Source organism: Strongylocentrotus purpuratus, unplaced genomic scaffold (genome assembly GCF_000002235.5).
Source record: "Strongylocentrotus purpuratus isolate Spur 01 unplaced genomic scaffold, Spur_5.0 spur5_scaffold_8, whole genome shotgun sequence".
NCBI classification, from domain to species: domain Eukaryota; kingdom Metazoa; phylum Echinodermata; class Echinoidea; order Camarodonta; family Strongylocentrotidae; genus Strongylocentrotus; species Strongylocentrotus purpuratus.
Window position 1 is genome coordinate 4,333,125 of NW_022145614.1, and position 25,529 is coordinate 4,358,653.

Genomic DNA, 25,529 nt, shown 5'->3' on the forward strand with positions numbered 1-25,529 from the left:
GAGCGGCACCACGGCCTCAGCTTACCTCGTACCGTGGCCTTAATACAGAACAACATTCAACTCCAGTTACCGAATGTTGCGTAGACTCTAAGTCTCTAGATCTAGTCTCTGTTGCTTTTTCAATTTGTGACATATACACGACCGGACCGGCCTGGTTTTACAGCTTCACTTTAATTATTCGACCTAAAAAATAGCAATATGGCCGATGCCACACAAAGCATCCATGTCACTTTAAAGGAGAGTTTTACCAAGATTAGTGAGCAAATTGAAGAGCTCCAGCTGAGTCACAGAGAATGGCAACAGTTGATGAAATCTCACAAGGAGTTTCAAGTGTTTGACAACTTTATCAGAAGGCAACCACAGTCTATGGGAGTCTTGTATTTGAAAGTCATCCTTTGGTCCCTTGTGAGCCTTTTCCTGTTAGTGTTCCTCCTCTTTGCAGTCTTCTCACACAACGTCATCCCGGACGATTCATTCCTCGGTTCAGCTCACTACCACATCTCAAAGATTTATGTCGAGACCTTCGATGGTGCAATTCTTGATGAGGAACAGTGCATTGTCCCTTTCCATGAAGCTGTGCAAGATCTGTTCCGACCTCCTGTTTTAGATTGCAGTATGTGTGCTGGCATGACCTCGGTAGACATCCGTACCAACCTGACAACCAAAGAGTTCAAAGACAAATACGCTTACTCCAGCCGACCTCTGCTCGTGACGGACGGAATGGAAGGCTGGACAGCTGTCGACACCTTCAGTTTCCAGTTTTTTCAGGAGGTGTATGCAGCAGGCAGTAAAGCGTTGAAGAGTGCGGAGGATGACTGCCAGTTCTTCCCTTATAAGACAGATTTTGGGAAGCTGGGAGATGTGTTCAACATGACAGTGGATCAAGCTTATTTAAGAGATGGCTCAAATTCAAAGCCATGGTATATCGGATGGTATGTTTGCATTCATAGCATTCGCAGTAACCTTTTGCTATTTTTTTTTCTTTCATAAAAAGGACCCTCTATTAATTGCATGGGACAACACTTATTGTCAAATTGAAAAAATATACACTAGTTGCTGCAAAAATTATAACCGTAATGTTGGATGGAGCTCCGTCAATACAATCCACAGTATAGACGTTAGACAGGGCTCAAATTAATTTTTTGTCCACGGGGGCTCTTTCCCCGAAAAAAGAGCCCCCGTGAGCCTTCTCACGGGGGCTCTTTTATTACTGGCGGGGGCTCTTTTTTATACAAATATCCATTGAATTGGTACCTATATGATACTCCTCAATTATTTGCTATTTCATCATTATCATTTCAATCAGCATTTTCCCTCTTACAAATTTACAAGCTACATAGCTGTTACTGGCCTGTGTATATAATATATACGCATTACAACACTGATCTTTATGATGTCTTTAACGTGACATATCTTCTTCTCCCCTTGCAAATGAAAAAGAAAACATGGTCATTAAAAGGGATTAAGCGACAAATAATGATTGTGATTCAAATTGATGCGAATATTTCTTTGAATAAGCACTGCTATTCACCCGAATCTTCTTTGTAAAAACAACTTTTACAAATCTCAGCCATGCTTACTGAGTTGAGACGTTCCATTCAATTTAAAATACCCATTACATAATACACTTCTCCTAATCTCAAAGTGATCTTACAGCACAGTGGCAGAATTGCATGGCTGAGATTTGTAAAAGTCGTTTTTACAAAGAAGATTCTGGTGAAAAGCATTGCTTATTCAAAAAAATCCTTGCATCAATTTGAATCACAATGATTATTTGTCGCATGGTCCTTTTATTAAATAACCTTTTTTTCTGTTTTGTTTGCAGAGGGAGAAGAAGCTATGTCACGTTAAGAAATCATAAAGATCAGTTGTATTATGCGTATATACATATGATACCAGAACAAATGTTGATTATCAGAATGTCATTTTGGAATACCTCTATACAAATACCACATTGTCTTCAGCCCGTATCAGTATTAGTATGATCCAATATAAAGCTATTATTCTTTATTTAATTCAGTATAATGCTTTTCCTCAAAAATAGTTTTGCTATTTTTTTAGGGTTGAGATGCTAAGAGATGGTTTCAAATGTACATTACACGAACCCTGAACCATTGCAAAATGATGGTGGTTCTCTCTCTCTCTCTCTCTCTCTCTTTCTCTTTATTATAATCATGCATTATCAACTACATATAAAGCAGCAACCAAAAACTTAGGGTTATCTGAGATAGGTGAAAGTAAGAGTTAAAAAGAAAGTCATGCTAAAACGGCGCTTCACTTCCCCCCGCCCCCTGAAAAAAATAAAATAGATTAGTAGTCCTCCTCTCCAGAATCCCCATCCCCCCCCCCCCCCCCCCCCGCCGTAGATCTGCCCATGTTACCATATCATTCCACGCAGGGGCGGCGATCCCGGGGGGGGGGGGGGGGACACGTCTCCCCCTCAAATTTTTTAGGGGGGGGGGGGGATTGTCCCCCCTGGAAATTTGAAAAAGTGCAAAACAAATTGTATAGCATGTAATATGTCATCTTATACATTGACTCAATGCTACATGCTATACACACATACACATGCTATACACACATGTATGGGCTCTTCTATACACAATATAACCAGGCATGCTGGATTGCAACCTAACTCTGATGTTTCTCTATGTGTCTTCATTTGAGTACTAACCATACAGCTAAACAACCCCACATTATATAGCATATACTGAATAATGACTGCAACACACTTTTAGGCTCTGGAAGGCCCAAGAGTGCAGCGTTTAGACTAATAAAATTGCAAAAAAAATCTCGCTCGGTCGCTACGCTCCCTCGCATAACATCCTCGTAAAAAAATTCGCATTTCGTCCCCCCGGTCATTAACAGAAATCGCCGCCCCTGATTCCACGACATTTTGGTCTTCCTCTTCTCCTCAAAAGGGACTTTTAGATTTGCGTGGACGTGGACGTGTTACGTCCTTTTAAGGCACTGGCAATCACATGTGACGTCCTTTTAAGCACTGGCAGTGACCTTAAAAGGAGGTCACACGTTGCAGTCCACGTTCTCATCGTGCAAATCTAAAAGTCCCTAATATTGATTTACTGGTCGAGGTTCATTATTTGCTGACAACGAAAAACTTCTCCAGGCCATGACCATGTTTCTGCCCTTGCCCGATCGCCTCCAGCTCCAGCAGACATGGCGCGGCAGCGTGCACACGCACCGCTACTAACGGCGCAGTAGGCCTATAACCACTGCTGACGGCGGCACTGCACTGCGAGCTGAATCGGTAATAATAGGCCTACTCATAAAACGAGAAATCTTGCACGCTAATCTTAGTTCCATTTCATTGGTTTAAGGTTTGAAAATTGAAACTCAATATTGTGTTAAAGTTATAACAAAAAAGATTATCTTTATTTTATAATTCCACCGGGGCGATTTTTAATTTTGCAATCGCCCCCGTGAGCAACCTGACGGGGGCGATTTTGTAGCTTACGGGGGCGAATCGCCCACCGCCCCCGTGTATTTTGAGCGCTGGACGTAGACCAGTGTATGAAAAAAACAAAAATATCCATCAAGTGATAATAATCATCATAAATATTTGTATTTTACAAATGACAATCATGATTGATTTGAGAAATGAGCAAAGATGGCAATTCAACACGTGGTACAAAAAAAAAACATCCTGAAAATGCTTAAATGCCACATTACATAGATCCTTCGAAAGGAATCATGTGTTCTGTCATCCTCCATGCATTGTAAGGGATGAATATTGTATGTTAAAGGTATTACAAAGTTCTGGGTAATTTTGAAAAATGGGTGGATAGATCTGGTGATTCTTTACAATTTTGATATATTTGTATGCCCCCGTGGATGTATTAAAAACACCGGAAATTGTAGCTTCTAAAACACTTCTGCTTTCGAGAAAAATTGAATATAAAGATTTACCGGTGCTCCCGGTAAATTTTGATAAATTTAAAATAGCTCCTACGGCCGTAGAATGATAGCTGCGAGCATGAAAATCTCAGAGTATGTAGTTGTGGTATATAATTTCAGAACGAGAATAGCTAATCAGTCAATTTTTAGTCAATAAACATTGTTTTACAGCTTAATTAATATCTTGACCGTGAGAGGGAGCTATTCACCATAAAGTGTTTATTATTTACAATTTCATAACTTTAGAGTCGATTTCGACCGTGACAACGATCACTGAATGTTGTAGGATCGTATATGCTTCCAATATGTTCATTTGAACCAAATTCATGACCCCATACCAAAACTTTGTATTACCTTTAATGTTTACTTTCATTAATCATTCTGCTCCCAAACGGGTTACATGTACAAGAGGTCACCTCACTCACCTGTAGTTATCATGCACACCATGCTATTCATTTTAGTGATGAAACATTTGAAATTATCGCAAAATGTAAAAACGGATCGACAGAAGAAAGGAGGAATTAATAATGTGTTGATTCTTGTTTCGTCTCTATTCCTTTCAATTCTCTTACAGGAGTAATTGTGATTATACAGCTGCAAACAACCTGAGGAAACACTACAAGAAACCCTACTTTTTACCAGAAGACTCCGAGTCTAGTAAAGTGGACTGGCTTTTCATGGGCAGTCCAGGTTATGGAGCCCCAAACCATGTAAGCACCTGACAGAATACAAATTTCTATTCCTGTTCTCTAAAAGATATATTTGGTTTATTTTGTTGGCAAGTCCAAGGTATTTACAATTTACAAGTATCATGATACCTGAAGTACTGTTTCCTTCATATTTAGAGAAGACCAAGCTGTTGTAGGGATATCAACAAATTAAAATCTTAAATTTGTGAAGAAAAAAATTCATTGGACCTGCCAGTGGCGGATCCAGCCGGTGGGAAGGGGGGGGGGGGGGGGGGGGGGGGGGGCTAGTTGCGACTCAGCCACCTAATTCGTGAGAATTTTTTTTGTTGACCCGTCAGCCCCTCCCCCCGTGGATCCGCGCCTGCAGAGGATCCAGACGGCGTCAAGGGGGGGGGGGGCGGGTTGGAATAATCGCTACGTGGATCCACCCCTGGGACCTGCCCAAGTGCAGACAAAGATTTTATTTCATGAGTATTCTTGTAAAGTGAGTGTTTCATCTGAACATTATTTTCCTCGTAAAGTGATTACTAAAATTCTCACTCCTTTACAGATTGATGCTGTTGATAAACCATCTTGGCAAGCTCAGGTCAAAGGTCACAAAATCTGGACATTGACCCCACCTCCTGAATGTTACTTTGAATGCGGTCCTCGGATGGAGGTCACATTACATCCAGGTTCAATTGGTAAGGCTGCATACAAACAAGCTCATCTTTATTCCTTAAAGGCTGTCTGTACTAGTTTGGCAAGAGGGGATTAGACCACCTAGCAAGGTCACTGACAGGTTGTTATCTCATCAACTCAGCTCTCAATTAACATAAGAAAAAGAGGATCATGGGGGAACAACAGGCACCGATATTAGGCATTGTTTTCTATATAGAGGGTGCAAGTAGCTACAAGTAGTACAGTGGGGCTTTAACTGATTGTATCTCTCTTGTTTTGGTAACCCATCACCCATCACCATACCTAAAATAAACCTAATCTTATATTTAATTCCAATACTCTCTTAAATAACAAATATTGAATCAACCAATTGCTATATTGCTAAAATTTGATTTTTGTCAAGTCTTGTTTCATAATATTATTGTTCTGTACATACAAGGGGCAATTCATGTTTAAAGTCATCTAATACTTTTAGTACGTTCGTCATTATTATACAAATTTCACAAGTAAAGGGGTTATTTCCAATCATACAAACATGGAAACTTTGTAGTTTTCTTGCTACTTTGTTATGCCTATGGTGCTGTACAGTATAGATAATGAACTACATGTACATTTTGAGAATGTTAATATGATATTCTGTGTTTCTGGATTTGTTCTCTCCTACAGTGATTGTGGATACAAACAGCTGGTTTCATTCCACCCTGGTGATCGGAGATGAGATGAGCATCACCATTGGTTCGGAATACGACTGACCTTTGACCTCTCGTCATTAATGTGGGCTTCCTTTACCATTCTCTTTCACCCCACGTACATGTATGGTGTTGGGCAACCTTTGATGTAATTTTTTATAAACGTTATTTTCATGTACATTGTAAGTACTACATGTAGAAGTTATTTGCTCAGTATTCCAGATTATTTTATCTACCAAATACTCTTGTGATATTTTCAAATTTTTTAATTGACATAACATTTGTTATGAAAGAATCTTTTTCAAAGTACTGTTGTTTATATATCCATTTTCATAAAAACCTCTTTTGAACTTGTGTGCCAGTACTCCTAAAAGAATTAAAGCTGAATCTTTTTTCCCTCTGTTTTTCAGAACTCCACTTTTAAGGCTTTTACGTTTAAATTCAATTGACTGCAATTTGTGTTCCAGCTTTAATGATCATTCATATTTGCTTTGTTTACAGTGAGTTTCTGTTTAATATCTAGTTTAATCTACGAGGGAATTGTAAATGTAGAAGGATAACTGCCTAAAGGTTTGATTCGATACTAATTAAATTCTGGTTTTGAAGCTGAAGCTAAAGGTAATCTGAGCTCGTTGAGAGACAAACAGAAAGAGAAACAGTTTTAATTTCTTAATCATTTCCTTTCGAGCCTCACATCACATCCTTCTGTTGAATATGAATTTGAGCAGGCAGATTTACAATGTGAAGAACATTTGTCATAAACCATATTATTTTGGAAAGGGGAAGAACCCTCACAATATCTTTCTATATTCTTTGGGGGATTTAGCCCAGTGTACTAACTATACATGTACCTAAAGTTTTTACCTAAATAACCTTACATGCATGTATATGACAGTGTTATCCTATACTGATATTAATGGTTATCTTCCCATGCACAGAACTGCATGTAATTCATAGCTTTCTTATTGATGATAGCGTGCCAATTCATTTTCTGATACTTAAAGTTCAGTTAACAACTTAATTATTCATACCGTTACCAAGCTGTGTAATTTATTTTAGATATGTGAGAAATATTTATTTGTCCTGATTTATGTTTCTTTAGAATGTGACATATCAAAGCTTTCATCTAAAAATATTCACCAATGGCCCAAATTCAACCAGTCCACCTTTCATTGTTAAGTTAAGAAAAACAGAACGAACATTAAATTTACAAGGGGTATCAAGAATTTAGTTGCTAATTATATTAATCAACAGCCTGTGGTTTAGTATGATTGTTCATGTATACAGTATTATGTGTACTATTATGTTGAAGACAAGGTATGTGATATTATTGCTGGTATATGGGTCCTTGTATTGATTTCATGTAAACTTACCCTCACATGAGTAATGATAGACATATATTATCATATAGACCACTTCAGTGCTGAAGGCTGACTTATTGTATCACATTCAATGTAACATGTAAGGTTTGGTCAGTTTTCACATTTTGGATATAATTCTTTGAGTGGATATCATACTTTTAAAAAAATTGTTCAGGAACTTTTTTTTTTTTTTTTTTTTTTTTTTTTGGGGGGGGGGGGGTAGGGGGGAAATGCTAGAAAACTGAATTTACAGCTTAACTTTGTATGGTTATAAAGATAGTATTTACTCAGTGTGACCCCACCCCTCACACCTTCACCCTATTACTTTACAAGTTCCATAGCTCAGTGTGACCCCACCCCTCACACCTTCACCCTATTACTTTACAAGTTCCATAGCTTAGTGATCCACAGATTCACAGATAATAAAGCAGAATCAAAATGTGGAATTCATTCTATCATTTTCCAAGACTTGCTTATTTTAATCACTTTTAATTTAATTCACATGTATTGGGTGAATCACATACAAATTGCAAAATTGATTGTGCAAGTGATAATTATATATGTGTAACTTTCAAGGGAAAAAAAATATGGAAAACTTACCTTTGTTTATTAGGACTATGAAATGTTTTAGACTACCGGTAGTGGAATCTATTCTTTGTGGGACCTAGACTAAGCTAGGCTGCAAAACATGTCTCCAATGGTGTTTTATTGGAATCCAGCTGTGCATTTAATTAAGTCACAGTGAATGCAATTCAAAAGCTTAGACATTTTGTAGACTACGTTTCGTACTTTTACTTTCAAATATCTTTTGGATTGGATTAGATCGGATTACTTTAGTAAATAAATATATTGTTGTGTCATGTAAAATGAATAGATTATATTTCAGACTGCTATATAACATAAGATGAAGAGTACTTTTGACCATATATTTGAAATATTTTACCTAGTACTTTTACAATCAGTACTTATATAACAACTCTTTGTCCTATGTGATCTTGTACATGGTTACAAATTATATGTTTATTTGTTCTCTAACAAACCATTATTTTGAGGGAAGAAAATGTAATTACGGTAAACAGGTGTCTTTGGTACATTATCATTAAATCATGATTATGAAATCATATTGAACTATGTTTAGTTTTCCCTTTTATGAACTTCTATCTTTATGAAGGCAGATTTGATTTGTATTACATAAACAGATCGGTGATGAGGTATTTTAAGTTTAATTCAAAGTAGTTGTCAGAATGTGTGAACCATGATGTATTGAGAATGACTAACATTACACATATCATCCTCCTTCATGTACATGTAAGAATGATAACCATCATCACCATCGGTCATTATCATTACCACTATCATCATCACCATCACCATCACCATCACCACCACCACCACCACCACCACCACCAACATCATCACCACCACCATCAGCATCATCACCATCATCAGTCATTATAATCACCACCACCACCATCACTATCATCATCACTACCAACATCATCACCATCATCACCACAACATCAGCATGCACTGATTGTGCCCCTTGTGATGGTCTGAAATATTCTGATCCATTATTTGAAAACACTGATGCTACAAGCATGATCACAACATTGACAACAAACGCTTCAAAAAGATGCATTTTCTGTAGGAAAAATTCTCAAAAGTTTATTCCACCTCAAAACACTTGGAGGTAGACAAAAAACAAACAATAAATACAAGAAAAGAGAAAAATAACAACACAGAAACAAAATGGTGAGCAAATCATCTTCCAAAATCTACAAATTTCATTCTAATCACATCATAAAGTGACACCATTGTATCACATACTTCTAACACTGTACAGTGAGCTACTTGGCAACATCAATTGTGCATTCCATTAAGTTTCAATTCCAATCAACTTTCTCTTCTCTATGTCGAACAAGACTCGGTTCTTTCATTTACATTTTCAGTTTGGTTGATCATTTGACTACAGACAATTCTTTGTGATTCAACATTCTGTACAATCATCAAAGCCTCTTTGCAAAAGCTTTCACCATCAGATCTCCTTTCTGACCATCTTCTGTACACCAACTTCTTCAAATATACACTGTGCTAAATTTACACTGTACAATATAACACCATCCTTCATTTCATAACACCTTCCTTCATCTCTGTTTCTTTTTACTAGTATTCATACAACAGCATAAGCCGATTCCAAGCCTAAACTTTCCAGACTGTGTTGGAAAATGTACTTTGTTCTCTTATTTTTCCATGAAGCAATCTATAAGTAGCCTCTGTATTGACATTTCAAACTTCATTCTTGTGTACATGATATTCACACATTCTCAACTTTCTTAATTCCTCCAACAAAGAAAACTTTTTTAAAATTGAAAATCACAATTTCAACTCCTCTTTTGTTATGCTCCATCTCTTTTCCCTAGCCCTAGACAAAACTGTTCTCTTTAACAAACATTGCAGATTGAACCTGTGACTTCCAATTCATGAAATGAGGAATTCATCTCCCAAAGTGCTTAGTTTCAGACCACGATTTCTGTTCATCAAACTCCAATCCCATTGCTTTCTTTGTCACAAAGTAAATTTTACTCTGCATAACCTCTGACACCAATGGGGAAAACTGTTCACTGTTCTGCCAATGATGGTTTGAACATAGAAAAGGGCAACAAATTAAAACTCATAACTAAAAGAAACTACTTCATACTTCATAAACACATATCAAGCAAACAAAGAATTAACAAAACACTTAGATTGATGTTATGAATGGTCAACATTGATAACAAAATGTACTGAGAATAAGAAAAATGAAGAAAAACTAAAAACACATTGGAACAGAAACAGAAAGTCTGTTTCTATGCCATCCATCTACAAAAGAGGACTGATTATTTCACACTCACATTACAGAGATGATTGCATAATAGATGCTCCTTTTAGAAGATATCATATATTGAATTCACACACTATTCATTTCCATGGAGAAGTAGTAATCATTCAATAAAGCTACTAGGGTTTTTGCACATTTTATATAAAAACTAATTAATGATACATGGGTTATAAAACTAATACAAGTTTACGAAAAGATCACGCATTTGAAGTGAATCAATCACTTGTAAAGAGCTTGTGTATATTTCCATAATCTGTTTGAGAGACTACGACATAGAAAAATACATATCTTTCCCTTTTCTGCAAGCAAATTCTCAAGATTGAAATCATCAGCATTTCTCCCTTTACTGAATCCATATTGCCCACAGGTGAAGGAAGTTGATATGGACTTTATTCTTAAGAAAATTATGTTTGAAAAATATATGTATCATTATAACTCTGGGGCAGTGGATATTAGTTATTTCATATGTATCAAAATAGACTTTACCTAGAGAGGAAATCTAAGCACTTCCCTGTAACATACATATAAATGAAGCTCTCTTATTCTATTAAAATATTGTATACCGGTAGATGTATATGTCACACAGATTTGCATCAATATATTGTATCAGGTCAATGACGAAGAGTGTTTTTAAATTCCTAACTTTACCATCTACAATTAACTGACTAATAGTCAAGACTTAATGATGGAAAACAGTGCATATCTATTTTTTGCATTACTATCTTTCTATACATGTCACACTCCAGAATATCTGTATCATGAAGTGGTTTATATGAATCATTAGATATTTCATTCTACCAGTGTCACATGTACGCTTCACTCGTAATTATTGCACACACTTTGCCAAGTCGAGTGGATGAATGAACCCTAAATGATAAGATTCCTGCAATGATTGCTATGCCTCATGATTTAGAATTAAATGTTTCTCTCAGCAAGAGTTAAAGAAATCTAAGAAAATACTCACACTTTAAGTTCCCTAACTACAATCATCTCTAAATAAATAGACCTTTTCTAAAAGAATAGATTTTCTCGTATCATGTGAGGCTGTCTTTTTGTGGAGAAATAATTGCAATAGCTTTCACATCATTTCTACCATGTTTTCTAACGTATATATTGGGCTAAACTAAATTGGTTTAGAGAAACAAGAGCAGAGAGCCCTAGGCCATCTGTGACAAACCACAACCATGTTTTGAATTTCACTCAATATTTTTTCAGAGGTATGGCTCATTTATCTGTGATTACTGAAAATGTTCCTGGGGTGAAAAATAGTACCATTGCACTAACAAAATTTTGAAATTAAAATAAACCCTTGTTTAGTTTGACATCAATATACATGTATGGAAAAACAATTGTTTACAAAATCAGATCAGATAGAAAAGTTCTTCATGGGAAGAGACCTACACTATCATTTCAAATTAGATGACTGAGAATACACTAAACTAGTACAATACTACATGGATCACTACAATGTCATTCTTGGCAATTGACATAATAAAAATACAATTCCTATTCACACACATAGGGATGACAACAATTAAACAAAAATTCATGTTCTATTATACAAATCATACTACATCAAATGTAAAATTTACAATCACATATTTATTTTTCATTAGAACAAGTCTTCTCTAATCATGGGTATGCTTTGCAATGAAACAGGTTTTGTAATCTGAAAATATATTCTAAAAAGGACAAGTATTGAAACCTGCATGAGCCCGTAGCGGTTCCATGGTCTAACTCTATTATGCTTGATGTTATTTCACATGTATATGCTAAAGGAGGGAACTGATAAAACCGATTGTTTAGAAAGAAAAATAATAATCTGAAAAGAAAATACACAAATTCAGCAATTAATCTCCCAAACATCATTCTGATTAGTTTCTTCATATTTTCAACATTTTGTTGTTATCATTCATGCGCATAACTGCTCCTTCCGAAACCATTAAACAAATGAATTTCAATTGGCCTTTAAAAGAGTACGTGTTTACACTTTCCATAAGTTTAAAACCGCACATTTGAGCTCAAATTATCCCCAATGTCCTGGTACATATGGTTGATTTAGTGACACATTAAACCAGTTTAAATAGAATGGTGTGCATGTACAGTTACCTAGAGCAATAATCACAGCAAGAGTTAAACCATGGGGCTTGAAATTCATTATTATTTTGAGAATAAAACAATAAAATAAATCCATTCACTAAAGGAAACTTCAAAGCATCTTGTTCAAATACAGAAGACTCATTTCTAAAATGCCCTAATGTTTTTTTCCCCCAAAAGAGGACAAGTTCTTCATTTTGTTGATTTATATCTGATTGTCAGTATTTGTATCTGTAGTTCCACTGCAGTAGACATCTAACATGGCTGAGCAAATAAACGATTCATCCTCTATCACTAATTTCTAAAATCTATCATTCTTTCTACATTGAAACACAAAATCCCTGTACAAAAAGAAAATTGGAATGTTGCAGAAATATACATCATTAATCAACAAAAAATTACTTTTTGCAATTACCTACACAAATGAACATGAAATCAAACATAAAAGAAGCAGATGTTTACTCTAAAAGAACATGGTCATGCAGTAAGTAAATTTTGTAAACCCAGACATAAAAGTTTTGCATGCTACGTCATAAACATTGTGACAATGGTTTAAATCAATAAAACATAAATGAATAGTAACGTTCAGTGCACAACTCTCTATATCGGTGCAAAAAATAAGAATGAAATACAAAACCTGATTTTCTTCTGTTCTATCATGAAATGACCCTGTATGAATTCTTAATTTTGATTTGTTTTCTTTCAAAAGGTAAATTACAGTAATACCCAAAAAATATTTCTTAATGGAAATAATAAAAATGTCTCCATAGATGACAAATACATTTTCTGATTATTTTTTTCTACTTAAAGACCTATCAAGTAGATTTTCTGTTCTGCCTTCCATTATTCAGTCAAACAAAACTTATATCATAATACTAATAGCAAATCAGTTAAGACAACTGTAGCCATCAAAATCCCATTACAGCAAAAAGTTGTCCATATCACCAGCAAATATTTTGTATTCTGCAAAACAATACCATGAAACCATAATATAGGGATACAACCATAATATGCGGATCAAACAAATATGGGGGAAAAAGAGAGATCATAAAAGAAGATTTGGGAAGAGATTCAGTCCACAAATACTAACCGGTAGACAGTGAAACATATCTTCTACATACATGTATACATGTTGGAACACAGCTTGCATCGTTATAATGAAAACATGATAAACATGACTGAGACAGCACTTCAACCTAATATCGGCTTGTTACATAGTAACACACAGAAAGGCATTTCCAGTTGTGCAGCATTATATTAATACAAAGGAGGACACATTCATTACTTCTGTTTCGGTCTACGAACAGGGTTGGTCACACTCACGAACTGACGAGTAGAAAACATGGCAGCATTTCTTAATGGTTTCTTCTTGTTTATATATTGAAAAATCACACAACATAAATATTTTGCAGGTCAAGAACATAGTCATGATGGTAGTGTACTTGTTGGTGGAAAATAAGTTGATACATGCAGCAGAGAACTGTCTATAATGACATAAATGACGAGTTAGTGTCAGTGAAGTCATCACACTGTATTAGAAGAATTGGCAACATGAGGAAACTTGTTGCAGCTTTGCAGTCTAAACTGACACGAAATGATGAGTAGTAAGTAGTTCATCTAAACCACACACAATATACGTGCAAACATAGTGCCTGTACCATCCTATCAAAGGATATTGTGAAGATTAGAAGTTCACCTAAAAAACACACCATACAGATTTTATCATAATTTCATGAATCATACAGTCAGTGGATAATGTAGCCATGGCTCCCATGAAATAATATCAAGTTCATTAAAAAACATGAAAAACATGTTTTCAAGCACATTATAAAGTATATGAAGTTTCAGTGGGGATGACATGCCAGCTAGTAAAGAAGGGATGACTACAAGTTCATCGAGGGGAAGTTCCTGATGAGAAATATTCGTATTCATGATGGCAAAAACTATGAAACTTGTAGGTGTCATTTCTAAGCTTTTACTTCACATACCATAAATACATGTATGTGAAGATACTATCTAAAGCCTAGAAAAAGGCTGATGTTTACATACACGTATAGATCAAGATACATGGTATCCAATGACATTCCTAGAGCAAAGAATTACTTCCAACTTTCCCAAACATATAAAAAGTACAACTATTTGCATAAAAGCATCAATAGATACATGTAACTTGAAGGTTTACCATTTTCTTCTTCTAGTTTAAGAACATTTTTAAAAGAGAATGTTCTGGGAACATTGATATGATTTCACATGAACTGTAAGTGGTTTGCAGCTAGAGATATTTTGGTTATCAACACAAATGTGACACTTCTAATAACATTCAAAACACATACGAAAGAAGAAAACACCATCCACAAAACCTACACATATGAGGAATACTGGACCATTAAGTAAGGCATAGTTTATGATGAGAAGATAGTTACACTAAGAGTGAGACATTATCTAGTGGATGAGATTAGAACTCGATGACATATTTATCGAATTCTGACTCCTTTAAATTGATACGAGTGTATAGTGCACTTTATTGAGGTATTGACATTCATGCAACACTAACAAGGTATGTAGGTACTTATCACACAACATCATACACACTGTCTAGAAATTGCAACGTTACTTCTCAACAGTGTTTGCAGCACTTATGTTTCTGAATCCTCTTTGATTATCATGATAAAGAGAGAGACTAGTATGAGGAATGTATCAGAGCCCCTTCCTGCAGCCACCCCCAGCTTCGTAAAGTCTGGGTGTTCACAACAAATTACTTAAGTATAAAAAAGGGGTCTGCAGTGCATATCATAACAATTACACATTGTACTTAAACTAATGACATAGTTAAGAATTTGATTTTAATCACTAATGCATGGTTAAGCTGCAAATGTATGTTCTACAACACAGCATACTAAGGGGGGAAATCACGAAACTCTTATACGCACGCTTTCACCCATCAATACTGATATTGCCATACCTATCTCAATGTGAAATAAGTCTTCTTCAATAAAAGATCATAGAAGTCCCATTTACACAAATATTTGTATAATCTAATGGTATTGTGAGTCTTAAGTTTAGTGGCAATGATTAAGCTTTCATATATGACTGGTACAAGTAGAGTTTGAGAGTCTTGGTAGTGGTTTTGGTCACGGTGGTCATGATGATGGTATTGGTTACAATACCAGCAATGCCATGGTCGTTACCAATAGCAACCATCAAAAGGGAGATGATACAAGCAGGATACCAGATGAAAGATAAGTAATATCGCAAAATATTTGTGATATTTTAACGGTTATCATTTTCTAAATCATCAAATCTGCTAGAAGAAAAATGATAACAGTAAAACCACCCAAAGCTTAGGGATGTGGATGGGTTATTCTAAAACATCCCTGGATACTGGATAACGAAAACCTTCTCCAGATTAGAGCTACCGGTAGTTCTATCTTCTCTCATCTAACCATCTCCTTGTGTGCCCAACAGAAGGACATTAGCAGAGGAGTGCCTAATACACTCAAAACACAAATGTCCTTCTGACAGACACATAATAATCTTTGCAATATGTCAATGACCACCAGCCTACAAGACTCAAAAACTATACAGGACGTTGTATCCTTTATTTCCTTAATTTCTTATCCCCAATCAGAGAATAGTATGTACCTGTACACACATTAGCATGGAAGACCAGTTGGTATTTGCATGGCCTGCTTGATGTGTTATAAAAATGGCAGCATTTATGTAGCTTTGATTCTTTCAACTTTGCAGTAGTCCCATATCTCCCTGGTTACTTTTCATCAACTTACAGTGCATTCCCTGGAACTTAAATTCACACCTTTCAACAAATAGCAGGAGAAATATACATTGACTCTGATAATTCCATTGATTAGTGATGATGTTCATTTTCTTGACCTGCAGTAACTTGGATCAAACTGTTTCTTCACTTAACATTCTTTGGGACAGCCTTGTGTCATGGGTTAACTCATATACACAATCACATTCCATATAACATAACAAAAAAGAAAAAGAAAATTGATCTAGAGTAAAAATTCTCTAATACTAACACTAAATTTGTCTGAATAGCACAATTTACTATCGGGCAAATTGCTTTCTTTAGACACTACTTCCCAATTTTTCAGCAGCATATCTCTAGATCTGTTTGCAATCTAGACAATAACCAAAGAGCTGGCTGCTACATTTTTTTCTGACCGAATCATTTTTTTTTCCTTTCCAAGTGAACCTACATGTATTCTACAAATTACCAACATTTTGCACCAACATTTTACAAGTTATGAAAAGTATTTGTATGTTTTCCTGATTCATTAGAACATATGAGTATTCACTAATGTGCAAACAGAGCTTTGTATTCCAATCTTTCCACACAGGAGCATATCAGTTTTGCAGCAAATTTGAAATCTACACTTTGAATATGTCCCCAGAGGAGCGTGTTTACGAACTTGAACTTTGAGACCAATAATCTATATGTCATTACATTTTTCAGGAGCACTACCAAGTCTTTTCAAAACTCTGTTTTATCTCTCAGCTTTCTTCCGTAATCTTGACTCTGAAGAAGGCGAAGAAGACGTGGTGGTTGTACCTGAAGTTGATGCAGACGATGGCGATGACGAACATGGAGATGTGGACGTCATTGACATCGTCGGCTCTGTGGTGGTGGAGAGTATTGATGATGTTTTGGGGGGCAACTGTGGTGATGGTGGTCTTAGTGTTGGAGGTATTGGAGGTGATGGAGGCGATGCAGTACTCGTGGTTGGAAAGTCAGAGGAGCTACACTTGCTTGGTGCTGGCTCGGCTTCCGTCGATGTTGTTGCCGTTGTTGTTGCCGTTGTTGCATCTGTTGTTGCAGCTGTTGTTGCAGCTGTTGTTGCAGCTGTTGTTGTAGGGTGTGTTGCTGAAGGTGTGGCTTCGTCGGTATGGTTGCTGGGGCCTGTGGTCAGACCCTCAACAAGTTCCCTGAGTTGGCTCTATGAAAATACAAAACAACAAATGATATTATCTCCTTTGTATTTCTTACCACTTTATCCAAGCTTTGGGCTTTATAAATAACAAAGCTCATATTAATTAATCAGGAAGTGGAAACCACTTGATGAATAAAAATAAGTAGAAGTGGAGAAGTACATGTATCAAATAAATGGGCATGTACTACATGTAGGTGTTTTGTCGCTTGCTGTCCAATATGTTACCCCCAAAATAGAGAAATTGAAGCATGATTTATCATCATAATTATCAATTTCCTTTTTACTTGGTCTGACCTACAATGTAAGTAAGCTCTCCTAAGGCTGTCAAGTTGATAGAACCCTCTGGTATACTAAAAACTTTGATGATTTTGGTAAAGTATGGGATAATATACATTGGACTTGCCAAAATAGAGATACATCATTCCTTATGACAGGGACTTTGGGGGTTAAAAAGGAGTAGAGGTAGATGTATTTGTACAAGTATTAGTAGCTAGTCTAGTAAATGTAGTTATAGTAGCAGTAGAAGCAGCCATGATGCAAGACATAATAGTAATATTAATTTTTTAAATTTTTTATTTAGGTTTTATTTCCACATTAACTGCATATGAAAAGAATTTACAAAGTAAGGCATATACAAGGTAACAAAACATGTACATAATATTCGATAGATACAACAGTAAAAAAAACGATCTAATGGCAAATGATGCTAACAATAATCTGCAGTAATGGGGAGGAAACCTTGGAAGCATTATGCTTGTAATTAAGGTTCCCTTTACATAATAGTAGTATTAATGGTAGAATCACTCACTTCACTATATCTGTAGAGAAGTTTGAAGTTCCTTCCAGACATCTTAGTCTTTGTGATCATCTGGTAGGCATGGTGGAGGCAGTACACTCTATCTTCTCGCTCACTCACAACCTGCATCAAATATGACAAACACATTGATCAAAATCAAACCCAAATCTACACCACTGCAATAAAAAGTATTGCATACAAAAAGATATTTGATCACATGAAATGGAGTGGTAATTATCATCATTGTGTGACGGCCGCAGCCAAAAAGGATTTCTCTCTTTTATAGCTCTTGCCCTTTTGAATCCCGATTTAATGTCTTTCAACTCAAGATTAAGATTAAGGGCAATTATACGCATGAAGTTGTGGGGGCATTGGACCCTGTTTGGGCAAGGGAGCTTCCAGCAGAGATTTGATAGTTACATATAGATCATCTGAAATTGAAGATTTTCTTATTATTTAATTTAATCTGTTTGTTTGATTAAAACTCTTAAAATCATTATCAGGATATAAATGTAGATAAAGGAACGTTTCTATAAATCTACGGATCAACCTATTTAACCAGCCATCAACCTCTCGAGTATGATACAATATCTTTTCTGCATCACCCCATTACATCTCTGACCTTTGACCTTACCATTGACAGATAGCATGATTGCCGGCACACATGGCAGCCCTTGTCAGAGGCATACTGGTTCCTAGACTTGGCCCCAGCCTGCAAGGACTGGGCGTCTTCACACGTCTCAGAGTCCGCAAAGCATATGGAAGACTTGAGGCCAGCAGATGCCAGCTGGTGGCGAAGACTAAGCTCTCGATCTCTGCCAATTCAAAATCAAAGAAGAGTTTTATTGTTCTGACTGATTTTTTGGGGGGTGATTTTTACTAAGTCTATAAAAAGTTTGAGAAGGAAATAGGTTACAGTTATGGAATACATGTGGGTGTAATATGTTACAACCATGACACTTTAAAGTTCATGCCACAGACATAATTCCCAAATTGCAAATTGCAAAATACTAACAGAGTATAAGAAGTAGGAAAAAGAAGAGGAAAAGAAAGAAAAAAAAAGGTTGTCCAGCCAAATCTATAGTAACACTTACAGGAATAAATTGGATAAAATGCAAATAACAACCAATTGTGAAATATGTATCTTTGGAAATTACTGTTATATAAGATACTTCTTATCACAAATTTGTAATGAATTGCACCAAGTTCGGTGCTGTGACTTATTCAATTTGCAGCCAATAAACAATAAATAATATTGTGAATCTGTAAAAGGTTAGAAATCAGCAAAATATTTTTCCATTTCATGCAATAATGTCTGGTTTTTACAATACAATGTGCAATAAAGATATAATTACCTGATGTGCACAAGCTTCGTCTCGAGTTCCCTGAGGAGGTTTGGATTGGTCTTCAAATTGGCAGCATTTGTAGTGAGGACACACAAGAGATGTTCCACGGAGAAGAGAGTCGATTGCTTCAGCTCTTGACAAATCTACAAATGTGAACACATCCAACTTGTTATTTCTCATCATTACAGTCATCGCATGAATAAATATTCTTACAAACAGAATTCAAAACAAACGGAGCTACCAGTAAGACCCTGACCTTAAACTTCAAAATGTTACCACTCTATTATTTTTCATTTCATAACAGTGCAGGAATAGCAGTCGTGTAAACCAAATATGCCTGGAGAAAAGCCCAAACATGTTGGTCCTCATAAATTGTGTACAATATGACATGTGGAAAGGCATGAAGCAAACAGGTTACAAAGCCTGAAATGAGGCAACAACATAAAAAACCCGCATCCAAGCAAACGATGTGGAACTCACGCTAACTTGGTCTAAAATTTCTACAATTTCTACAATTTCTCATTTCTGTGAAGCTGGTCTACCTCAGGAAATAATCCAACTCTGAGAGTTTAAAAACCTAGTTTCTGCTAGAGTTACCAAAAAGGATATAGCTGAAATTTCGTATTTGGTACAGTAACTGTAATTGCTATACATTCAACGAGTAAAAGAAAGACTTCTCCAGAGTCCTGACCTCACCTCAAACCCTCTTAGACAGTGCTGGAGATTGTTTGCTGAGGCGAATGGAATACCCTCAGACATGCTGTAACCAGTACAGAAGTTAGCCTTGGCAGCACCGTGGGCTACAATGATGAACTCCCCTGGTTCCTGGACCAGACGGTAGACCGGCACACCCTTGCTGGCTAGTACTGACGGAGGGACCTAGAACAGAACACAAGACATATACAGTCAGACCATACCAAGTTACCATCTCATTTAAATAGTTACCCTGCCTCAGACGTGCTAAGGTGCTTCTGCTGATGAAGGCACCTCACAGACATGAAGGCACCTCACAGCAGCAGTAGAGAAGTTGTTTGGTACCAATGTCAGACTTTTGCACAATAAAACAATGCCTATAATGAAAAGAAAATTAATTAACAACCATGTCTTGGTGTCCCATTAGACACCATAGTTAATCTTGCTAATCTTGAGCTCTGGTATGGGAATCGTGTTTTGAGAGAAAAATTGTTATCCCCTGCATTAGATTTAAATAAAAACAAACACACAAACACTTACTGGGCATCATCTTCGATAAAAACATAAACATACTGTACGGAAAGTCATTTCTATGAAGATTTTGAGTGAATGACAATCGTTTTTCTCTTGGAAATGATTTACTTTGGGAACGCCCGCCAAAAAATTGAGCCGGTGTGAAGATAAACTGTCGTCATCTTTGTGACGTCACAAGGTGACAATGGCGATATAGCTTGGTACTCTAATGTCATAGACGTACACGCTGAGTGCATCGCTTCACGTTGACAGAGAGATATTATTTTGATGTTTTTTTCTTCGATATTTGCAGACATTTGTTTAAGTTTATATCATGGAGGATCCACACTCAGATTCATCTGATTCCAACAGTGAGCGTGAATTTGACGAATGATCTGGATCGGAGTCAGAATCGAGTTCTGTAGTTGACAGATCCCGAAGATGAAATTCCAAATGTGCGTCGGCAGCCAGTGATAGGGGTACAGCCCTACAGATTTGAGCCTCCAGCAATGAAGAAGACGATATTTTAACAGAAGACTCGGGAACAACGACTGGTTAGTTGGAACAGATTTGACAATGACTTTATAATAAAATGTGTCATTCACTCGTGGTAGCACTGAGTAAATCTAGCAGTTTGCACTAGCTCTCATTAGCGGATACGGCTGCATGCTGCAGCTAGCTGCGACCAGCATGTCCGGGGGGGAACAGCAGGCCGGCAGCCGGCACAGCGCTGATTTGGCTTCTACTAGTCACCTTGCGACGTCACCTTGTGACGTCATGACCCGATGAGCTCACGCTCCGCTATAAATAACTTTTTTACAAGTTTGGGGCGCCGAGGCCCAATAGACCCAAAATGATGCATGAAATTCACCTTTTTTACACCTACAGATTTTTTTTGAAAAATATATTGTGGTATATCTATATAGGTACATATTCAAAGTTATACACCTGAATTAAAGCAGGGATTTCACCCGACCCTTAAGACAAAGTTAGAATAAGCCTCCTACACAAACTCTGACCCACAGGTATTCTTGAGTGTTTTTTCAGTAAAAATTGAAATGGAGTGGCAGTTGTCTATAAAATATTATCTGGAGATTAAAGTGTAATAAGGTCTGATTCAAATTCTTAGAAATATCTTGATAGAATTACAAAAAGACCATGAATTCTGGGGGGTGTTTCACAAAACTTGTCATCAGTGACAAATGCCAGTTTCTGTTATAAGCGAGTGAAATCCTTGCTTCTGATTGGTTATCAGCAGATTTGTCACTGATTTTTGTCATTTGTCATTGAAAAAAGGCTTTGTGAAACACCCCCCAGGTGAGGTCTATAGCTTATGAGGGGTAGTACAATATTGACACCTACCATACAGTGTAGGTTGTTTCTATAGAGGCAGTGTTGTTGTTGATGTGTGCACTGGTCTGGCACATCAGATTGCAGCAGTTCTTCAAGTTTATTGCAATGGCTGGCTGGAACACTATACCTGGATAAAAAGAGAAAGAACAATGTTAAATCAAAGGCTGTTCTTTTGTCAATTACTAATAGACATATGTACATAGAGGAGGGTAAACATGTATATAAATAAGAGCCACACAATGATATGTTACATGATCGGTTTAATCTATGTACAGCCAGAGAGGCATTCACTCAGAGTTAAAGTAGAAGAGTTATCATATTCTAGCTCAACACAGATGATATCTTTCATAAAGCAGACAATGCAATCAGGACATTTCTTGACATGGAAACCTCACTGTTCAATCATATAGACTTCAAATTTCAAATGTGGCCGTCAAGGGAAACAATGTGTAAGTATGTGTAATCTTGGCAATCTTTAGAACATCCCTTAGACCCATACAGCATGGTTATCTTCATCAGTAGCATGTTCACACTGAAAAAATCTTACCGTATCTTAGCAGACACTCCATATTAGTATGTTACCGGTTACTTTCTGTCTATCAACAATCCGCCCAAACCCAGTCCTGTTTACACTACAATATTAACCCATTGCCTACGGGAGCCCGGTGGTTCCTGTATTAAGCCCATGGGAATGAGAGAATTCAGTTGTCAACTCTTGTCTGTTATACATGAAGTCCCTACAGTCTATGTCTATCTATAGACCATCCATCAAACCATCATGTCAGCCCATACAACACAGATATATTTACAATTAAAGCCTCCTTTTTTCTTTCTTTTTTTGCCGCCTGTAAGTTTAACAGGGAGGCTTTTTTGGAAAGTGTCAACAAATACACACATTTGATGAAAGATATATACAGATAACAACCAAAGGCATGTTTCCACACAGATTCTTACCATATCTTGGGGGACCCTGTATGTAAGTACTCTATCTGTGACAGTCCCTGACTATCTTTATATTGGGTATGTTTCCACTCAGATTCTTACCATATCTTGGGGGACCCTGTATGTAAGTACTCTATCTGTGACAGTCCCTGACTATCTTTATAATGGGTATGTTTCCACTCAGATTCTTACCATATCTTGGGGGACCCTGTATGTAAGTACTCTATCTGTGACATTCCCAGACTATCTTTATAATGAGCATGTTTCCACACTGATTCTTACCATATCTTGGGGGACCCTGTATGTAAGTACTCTATCTGTGACAGTCCCTGACTATCTTTATAATGGGTATGTTTCCACACAGATTCTTACCATATCTTGGGGGACCCTGTATGTAAGTACTCTATCTGTGACAGTCCCAGACTATCTTTATAATGGGTATGTTTCCACTCAGATTCATACCATATCTTGGGGGACCCTGTATGTAAGTACTCTATCTGTGACAGTCCCAGACTATCTTTATAATGGGCATGTTTCCACACAGATTCTTACCATATCTTGGGGGACCCTGTATGTAAGTACTCTATCTGTGACAGTCCCAGACTGTCTATTGCCCATCCTTCAGACCCAAATATCATGGCTATCTTCATCGTCGGCATGTTCACGCCAAGATGGCTGGGCAGCAAGTGGAGAATGTTGCTGGGATTCCTGCCAATCATCTTGCAGTTCCAGTTGTGTCTAGAATGGTAAGAAACAAAATAAATGGTTTAGAAGAAAGTTCGGAGGAGATGCAACAACATTAAGTAACAACCATCGTAAAACATGGAAGAAAAAAAATGAATAACATCAAATCAAATCATACATCCACATCTGCCAAGTCTATTTCACTTTTAAACCATTATTGATCTATTTTCAAACACTGCTGAACATGGTTTACTCACTGAAAATACAATGTGTTGCAAATTCATAACCACACCTATTACTCTATGTTCATGTGAGACATTTGTATCATTGAAGTGAAACTCTGTTTATGGCATTAGACATTTGTCATGTGTTATTTTTTCACTACGAATATAACAGGATATGAATTGGAATTGGAAAAACAAGAAAGAATTACATTTGATGTACAATTGTGTATTTTTAGATTTTTAGGCCTCTCGTGAGAGAGCTTGGTCTGTTGAATGATGACGAGTTTAATGTTCCATTTGACATCAGGAGAGGAGAGCAGCCCTCTTCAAATAATGGCTAAAACACATCGATTAGAAAGTGGAGTTTGTATACTATAATTTTAAACCATTTTCATCATTCATTGTTAGTAAGAAATAATATCACGGGGTACTTTTTATATCGAGAGACACAAATTACATGTACATGTATAAAATATGATTGATATTGATTACAAACAAGACAATTACAAAATTCACTTGAAGTTTCTTCTTCAAATATCTAAAGATTTAATATTCATTTATTTACTATTTTTAAAACAAATTTAACAAAACTATGTTAGTGATTTGGTAACCATGGTGATGGAAATGATGATGATGTTGATGATAAAATTGTAATTTACTATCACTCTAGACTTTATCTTCATACACACATGTATCTGCATGTTTCACAATTTTTCTTTACAACATTGAACAAACATGTGTATTTTGAAGAAAAAATATTCTTGTTGCATAAGGAATATCAATAAACAATGCTTCAATTTCTACTAAACTAAGACTAAAATTGATAGCAGCAGGCCAGGGTAGTGTAGCAGGTTAGGACATGAACATTAGTCAGTACAGCAGTTAGAGTTAGTGCTTTCTATTTTGCAATATCTCACAAAAATAAAATTGTTTGTATTTTGCATTGCAATACATCTAGTAGAAAATCACAATCAACAGCATTGTGAATATGATTAGATATTGCCTTAGCTTTGTTATCAAAATATAAAATTATATAAAACCTGAGCTAGATATACTACCACAAATCCAGGCAAAAAAGAAACCTACATTCATAATTTTAACAAATTCCTTTGCTGATGTAGATGATACAAGAACTAAAGTGCAAGTTTCATGTCCATGATATAGTTATACTTTATCCTTCATCATTAAAACAAAGAGTTTATACACAATTTTTAATACTGCGTATGAAAGCATTTATTTCGACATGTATTTATAGCTAAAATAAATTAGTATATGGGTGCACCTTCATCAAAATCATAGTCACTCATCTAGTAGTGAAAAATTAGAAATAAAATTTACAAGCTTTGTAGACTATTGTCAATGCAATGCCTCTTTCCTTTTCCCCCTTTCAATCCCTACACACTTACTTCATGTTCGACTTCCAAACAGGAAAGATGTGCTTATCAAAAGAAATTATGACGTCTCTAATATACTTCAGATAATTGAACTAAAATAGACGCCCTTAGGGTAAATATAACCTTTTTACAAGAGGGACAACAAACAATGGTATAGAGGAAACAAAATGTGTTTCACATTATCATACCATAGGCAAACTTAAAGGTAAAAAAAAAGTAACACAATCTTTCAATATATATTATGCAACTTGGGGAATTATTATTTGGCACATATGATCTTGTATTATCTGAAGAGAGGAGGGCAGAAATAACAAAATTAAAAAGGAAGACAAAAAGGAGG

The 25,529-nt window shown here is 36.3% G+C and overlaps 2 protein-coding genes and 1 long non-coding RNA gene across 3 annotated transcripts in view; 1 reads left to right on the top strand and 2 right to left on the bottom strand.

Moving 5' to 3' along the window:
• The first annotated feature begins 4 nt into the window (after nt 1–4).
• Nucleotides 5–7,474, top strand: LOC100893096. The gene is made up of 4 exons (XM_030975721.1): nt 5–932; nt 4,490–4,625; nt 5,155–5,287; nt 5,931–7,474. The coding sequence occupies exons 1-4, from the start codon at nt 199–201 to the stop codon at nt 6,014–6,016; spliced, it is 1,089 nt and encodes a 362-aa protein (XP_030831581.1). The 5' UTR covers nt 5–198; the 3' UTR covers nt 6,017–7,474.
• Nucleotides 7,475–7,579: 105 nt separating this feature from the next.
• LOC115920277 lies at nt 7,580–7,752 on the bottom strand. The gene is made up of 2 exons (XR_004062278.1): nt 7,681–7,752; nt 7,580–7,625 (listed from the first exon to the last, which is right to left on the bottom strand). It is a non-coding gene; the product is annotated as an uncharacterized LOC115920277 (long non-coding RNA).
• Nucleotides 7,753–8,952: 1,200 nt separating this feature from the next.
• The window catches only part of LOC585046 (protein Jumonji), a 76,242-nt gene continuing 59,665 nt past the window's right edge, over nt 8,953–25,529 (bottom strand). Inside the window, exons 14-21 of the mRNA XM_030975577.1 lie at nt 23,475–23,625; nt 23,350–23,384; nt 21,955–22,072; nt 20,083–20,265; nt 19,396–19,529; nt 18,675–18,855; nt 18,053–18,163; nt 8,953–17,250 (exon numbers count right to left, since the gene is read on the bottom strand). Of these exons, the coding sequence (XP_030831437.1) occupies nt 16,801–17,250; nt 18,053–18,163; nt 18,675–18,855; nt 19,396–19,529; nt 20,083–20,265; nt 21,955–22,072; nt 23,350–23,384; nt 23,475–23,625 (1,363 nt within the window). The 3' untranslated portion in view covers nt 8,953–16,800. The remainder of the gene's footprint in view (nt 17,251–18,052; nt 18,164–18,674; nt 18,856–19,395; nt 19,530–20,082; nt 20,266–21,954; nt 22,073–23,349; nt 23,385–23,474; nt 23,626–25,529) is intronic.

Bases quoted from the DNA above. Each gene is read 5' to 3' on its own strand.
- LOC100893096 (XM_030975721.1), top strand. From the start codon at position 199: ATGGCCGATGCCACACAAAGCATCCATGTCACTTTAAAGGAGAGTTTT. The intron at 4,626-5,154 runs GTAAGCACCTGA...ACTCCTTTACAG, and splicing joins GTTATGGAGCCCCAAACCAT to ATTGATGCTGTTGATAAACC. The intron at 5,288-5,930 runs GTAAGGCTGCAT...TCTCTCCTACAG, and splicing joins ATTACATCCAGGTTCAATTG to TGATTGTGGATACAAACAGC.